This window comes from Oryzias melastigma, linkage group LG15 (assembly GCF_002922805.2).
Source record: "Oryzias melastigma strain HK-1 linkage group LG15, ASM292280v2, whole genome shotgun sequence".
NCBI classification, from domain to species: Eukaryota; Metazoa; Chordata; class Actinopteri; order Beloniformes; family Adrianichthyidae; genus Oryzias; species Oryzias melastigma.
Genome location: NC_050526.1, coordinates 5,259,571 through 5,264,724, shown reverse-complemented (window position 1 = coordinate 5,264,724; position 5,154 = coordinate 5,259,571). Strand labels below are relative to the sequence as shown.

At 36.1% G+C, this 5,154-nt stretch overlaps 1 protein-coding gene across 2 annotated transcripts in view; it reads right to left on the bottom strand.

Moving 5' to 3' along the window:
• Window positions 1–5,154, bottom strand: part of LOC112162199 (protein bicaudal C homolog 1) — a 90,910-nt gene that overhangs the window by 25,132 nt on the left and 60,624 nt on the right. For both annotated transcript variants that reach the window (XM_036215519.1, XM_024297929.2), the window contains exon 7: window positions 2,774–2,956. In XM_036215519.1, the coding sequence (XP_036071412.1) occupies window positions 2,774–2,956 (183 nt within the window). The remainder of the gene's footprint in view (window positions 1–2,773; window positions 2,957–5,154) is intronic.

Genomic DNA, 5,154 nt, shown 5'->3' with positions numbered 1-5,154 from the left:
ACAGCGCCTATATGAGTTATAGGTAAACAAAAAAAGTAAATAAAAAAGACATTTTATGGGCTTTATTTTTTAAGAAAAACCTTTATCTAAAAAGCTTTTTAAATAGTTTATCTGCTGCTGAAAACCAGGACTTCCTCAAAAAAAACTTTTAGTCGTCTTTATTCTAATAAATAGTCTAAAGGTTTTAGCCCACATGAATATAAATAATCAGAGTACAAAGAGATATATCATCTTCAATATACAAATAAATATATAAATACTATAAAAATCTGAGGACAGCAAAGGTAAAACAAAAGGAAAATCGTTCACTGTTTTTTTTTAATAGAAATTATCATCAGCATTTTCTTACTTTTGTGTAAATTTACTTAACAGCACTAATATCAATGATAAATAAACAGCAAAAGCAAAAAAATATTTTACGGGATTTATCTTTAAAGAACAAACTTGTAAAACGTAAGTAATCTTTGTCATCTAAGAAGGTTTGAGTTTTTTTTATTTGTTTATTTTGTAGGATAAAATTAAAAAGCAGAATTAGAGTAAAAGAATTAAAAAAAAGGAAAAAAATAAATATATATATTTTTAAAAAAGATGAGTGTTTAACAGAATCCAAAATAGCGTGGTATGGCGACAACATTTCAGCCTGTGTTCAGGTCTTCCTCAGGCCCAAAGATCACTCTTTAGAGATTTGCTGGTTTTTCTTGCACCTTGACAGATGTTGCCTTTTAGAAGATTTAGGGTTACACACTAGATATTACGCCAAATTAAACAAATCTAATAGTTTTTCTAACAAAGTAAATGAGAAAAAGTTGGGTTTTGATCTAAAACATTTCTGAAGATCCGTACTAATTAGACCCATCAAACTGACAAAAAAGACAAATGTGTTTAACAACTCCTCTTAGGGCTTAAACTTAGTTTAATTAAAAATACATTTATAAATGAAAAGAAAAATCTTTAGTAACAGTTTTAAATATTTATTTTCAACATGAAGAGTTCTGAACAGGAACTGAACATGGTTATCTTGAACATTCGGGCAAATTTAGGGAAGCTGGGACGCAGTTCTTACAAAAAACGCTCAAGCTCGTCTAATTTTCCACTCACCTCCCACAACTTGGCTTTATTGAGGTCAGAGTTGCATTGCAGGCCATTGAGTTCAATTTAAAGCACAAGAAGGGTGATCTTTCACATGAAAGGTGAAGGGGTCTGGGATGGGGAGCTAAAAAGGAGACAGCTGTCTGGCTGTTCATTACAGGTCGTCGTTGTAAGCATGGAGCGCACAAAGTCGGCGTAACTTTGGATTTGCAGAAATTTTATTTTGAAAAGGTAGCATACGTTTATTGTGACACAATATTTTACACTGGGCATGTGGTGTACATTCAATAATGCAAACACATTTTTTTTTATTGTTTACTAGTGCAGGTTTACCACCTACAGTTGGAGGAGACTTGGTGCGAAATGTCAAAACGGTGCAAATCTTGTTAATCTTGCTCCAGGCTTTTTCTTTCACCGCTCTATTCCGATAAATGAAAGAATTTGTATTTATTGCTGAGTTATTGTTGTGTTTTTATACTATTTTTGTGTTTTTATGCTTTTATTTATGTACTGTGAGGTGACCTTGAGTACCAAGAAAGGCAGCTTATAAATGAAATGTATTATTATTATTATTATGTTATATAATACTGGCCGGGCACAGGGCAAAAATCGATTTGGCAATGTAGTAGTTCACTTTCGGCTTATCCCTTTTGGGGTCGCCACAGCGTAACAGCACCCACTGTTTCGCATCAGTGATTTGGCAGAGAGTTTTTATGCCGGATGCCCTTCCTGACACAACCCTGTACTTGAGGGGCACAGGGACCCAGTTAGGCAGCAGCGTCAAGGGTCTTGCCTAAGGACCCAATCTGGGTGGGGATCAGTGGACAACCCTGGGAATCGAACCCAGGGCTTCTGCGTTGCCAGCCCTTCACCTAGCCCACTGAGCCACCCAGCCGCTATATCTGACTTGGCAATATATCGCGATATTTGATCTGGCAATTTCTGCGATATATCATGATATTTGATTTGGGAATATATCGCAATATCTGATTTGGCATTATATCGCAATATTTGATTTTTGCGATATATCGCAATATTTGATTTTTGCGATATATCGCAATATTTGATTTTTGCGATATATCACAATATTTGATTTGGCAATATCTTGTAATATTTTATTTTTGTGACATATCACGATATTTGATTTTGCGATATATAGCGATATTTGATTTGGCAATATATCGCAATATTTGATTTGGCAATATCTTGTAATATTTTATTTTTGTGACATATCACGATATTTGATTTTGCAATATATAGCGATATTTGATTTGGCAATATATCGCAATATTTGATTTGGCGATATTTTGTAATATTCTATTTTTGTGATGTATCACGATATTTGATTTTGCAATATATTGCGATATTTGATTTGGCAATATATCACGATATTTGATTTGACGATATATCACAATATTTGAATTTTGTGATATATTACAATATTTGATTTGGAGATATATCGCGATATTTGATTTGGCGATATCTTGTAATATTTGATTTTGCGATATATTGTGATATTTAATTTGGCAATAAGAAGTGATACTAGTTAAGGAGACTACCTGAACTAAGGAGTCAGAAGGCAAATCCCTTCAACCTTATTGGTTTTACGTGGGTCGATAGGCACATTAGGTAGTCCCTGTCGGACAAATTTTACACCGTGTGTTTACATGACGAGTCTCCTCACCTTGACAGCGTTGCTGTTATTCTGGGAGCCCCGAACAACACCGGTGGCCCTGTAGAGCCGCGTTGGGGGTTTGAAGGAAACGGTGAGGTTGTAGGTCTGGGAGATGTGCTGCACGGTGGGGGAGCTGGGGTCAGCCTGCATGATGGCCGGGAGCTCAAAGGACAACACAAGAGGCAGCAGCTCCTGTAGTTTGGGGGGAACAGGATGAAGGGTTTATATGAAATAATAAGACAGCATCTAAATAAAAAACAGTTTAAGAACAATTTGATACCTTATTTTACTCCTTTGGCTGCGATAAGACACAAAATATATGTTTAGCTTTTCTCGTACAGATATGGATTGATGAGAATTATTGGACTTAAAGTAAAAACATTAAACAGTGATTGCTTTACAGATGTAGACACACCAGAGCTGACAGTTGGACATAACAGCTTTTTCTTTCAAAATAAAAAGGTGGCATGCAAATCTGTCAGCTTAAATAAATCCAATGCACAGCAACAAGAGAACATTTTTCCAACATGAAATATGCTACCGTGAACTTCAGCAGAACCGGACAGTTTCCACTTAACATTGCGGCTTCGGTGCTGAAATCTTTTGGGTTTTTTTTTTTTTTTGTTTTTGGCCTGGTGATTCGCAAAAATTCATTTTGAGCCGCTCAATAAAAACCATCAGGCATCAGTTTTGATTTCTGAATCAAAGCTTTCATTCAGAACATAACAGATGCGGACAGGAAGGCCTCGGCTCATGCGTGCTCATGCTTGTGCGTGCGAGCAGGAAAAACACACGGGCAGACATCCACACACACACATAGTGAAAGGGGAATGTCTACACACACTAATAAATGAAAACGCTCTATCTAAACACGGACTCTCGGGCAGGACGCCACTATAATTTTGGCTGCCACTGAAGGGCAAGCAGCATGAATTGCTCTGACCAAAGAAATGCATCCGTGATCAGTCCCATATGCGCTTGGCCTTACATTTATATCACGTTTCTGTACTTGTTCTCCGAGGGATCGAGAAATTTAGGTCAGCACGGAGGAAAATGAAAGAGAGGGCAAGAGCTGGGCGCTGAATGAAGAATGGACTGATCTTTATGGCAGAGCTGACTTGAGTTTTTTTTTTTTTTTTTTTTAAAGACTCTTCCTGGCAAATAGTAGTCTCACATGTATTTAATCAAAAAAAGTGTTTAAAGGCTCCAGTTTTCCTGACAAAACAGTGAGAGATGAAGAAAGATGAACATTTCTTTGAGGTAAAGCAACCAGGCAGACCTTTCATCGCCTGGCTGGCGGCTCCACCTCTGAATGTTTGGAGAAATCCCCAAAGAATCCATCATCTGAGCTCAGGACTTGCTAAAGACTCAAACAAATGCCCACCCCAGCAGATATGAAGTTACAGTGGAACTTGTAAGGCCACTGACATTATGTGTGAACATTTAGAGATCAATAAGTACATTACTAACCCAACTGGAACCATCATTATTTTTAAACTTACTAAAAACTAGATATATAGCTAGGGCTGCCACGATTAGTCGACTAATCGATGACTGATCGACTATTAAAATAGTCGACTACTAATTTAAAAGTCGATTAGTCGTTACTTTATATTATATAGAGTGAAAGTGTAGTAAAGTTAAAAGTTATAATAGCATTAAGCTAGCATTTTTGGACTATTTTGGCTTTTATTAAGATTTTTTAAGCTGTTTTTGAGCGTAACCAACATTTCAGTTACATGTTAGCGGTTTTGGGTAATTTTAGACTTATTCAGCTTTTTTAAGCTAATTTTGAGTTTAGCAAATATTTCAGCTGCATGGTAGCTGTTCTGGCTAAAGTCTTTTTAGGCCAATTTCACATTTTACTAATATCTTAGCTGGCTATCAGCTTTAGCATTTTCAGCTATCAATTTCAGTGTTTTCAGCAATCAGCTTCAGCATTTTTAGCTATCACTTTCAGTGTTTTTAACTATCAATTTCATCGTTTTCAGCTTTTGATTTCTGCGTTTTTAGCTGTGAGTTTTTATTTATCAATTTCAGCATCTTTAACTATCAGCACTAGCATCAGCTGACAAATTCAGTTTACAGTGTTCTCACTAGCATTATCACAGGTAATGCTATATTTCTCAGTTTTAGATAGTTTAAAGCTACTGATGTGTGCTTTACATCCAGTTTGTGCAGTTTGTACCCGATTAGTTGACTAATCGGAAAAAATAATCGGTGATTAATCGACTATTAAAATAATCGTTTGTGGCAGCACTATATAGTATTACCTGTGATAATGCTAGAGTGAATGCTGTAAGCTAAGTTCGGCTGCTGAAGATGCTGAAGTTGATAGCCAGGCAAAATATTAGTTAAATATCAAATTAGCCTAAAAAAAAAAGCCCAAG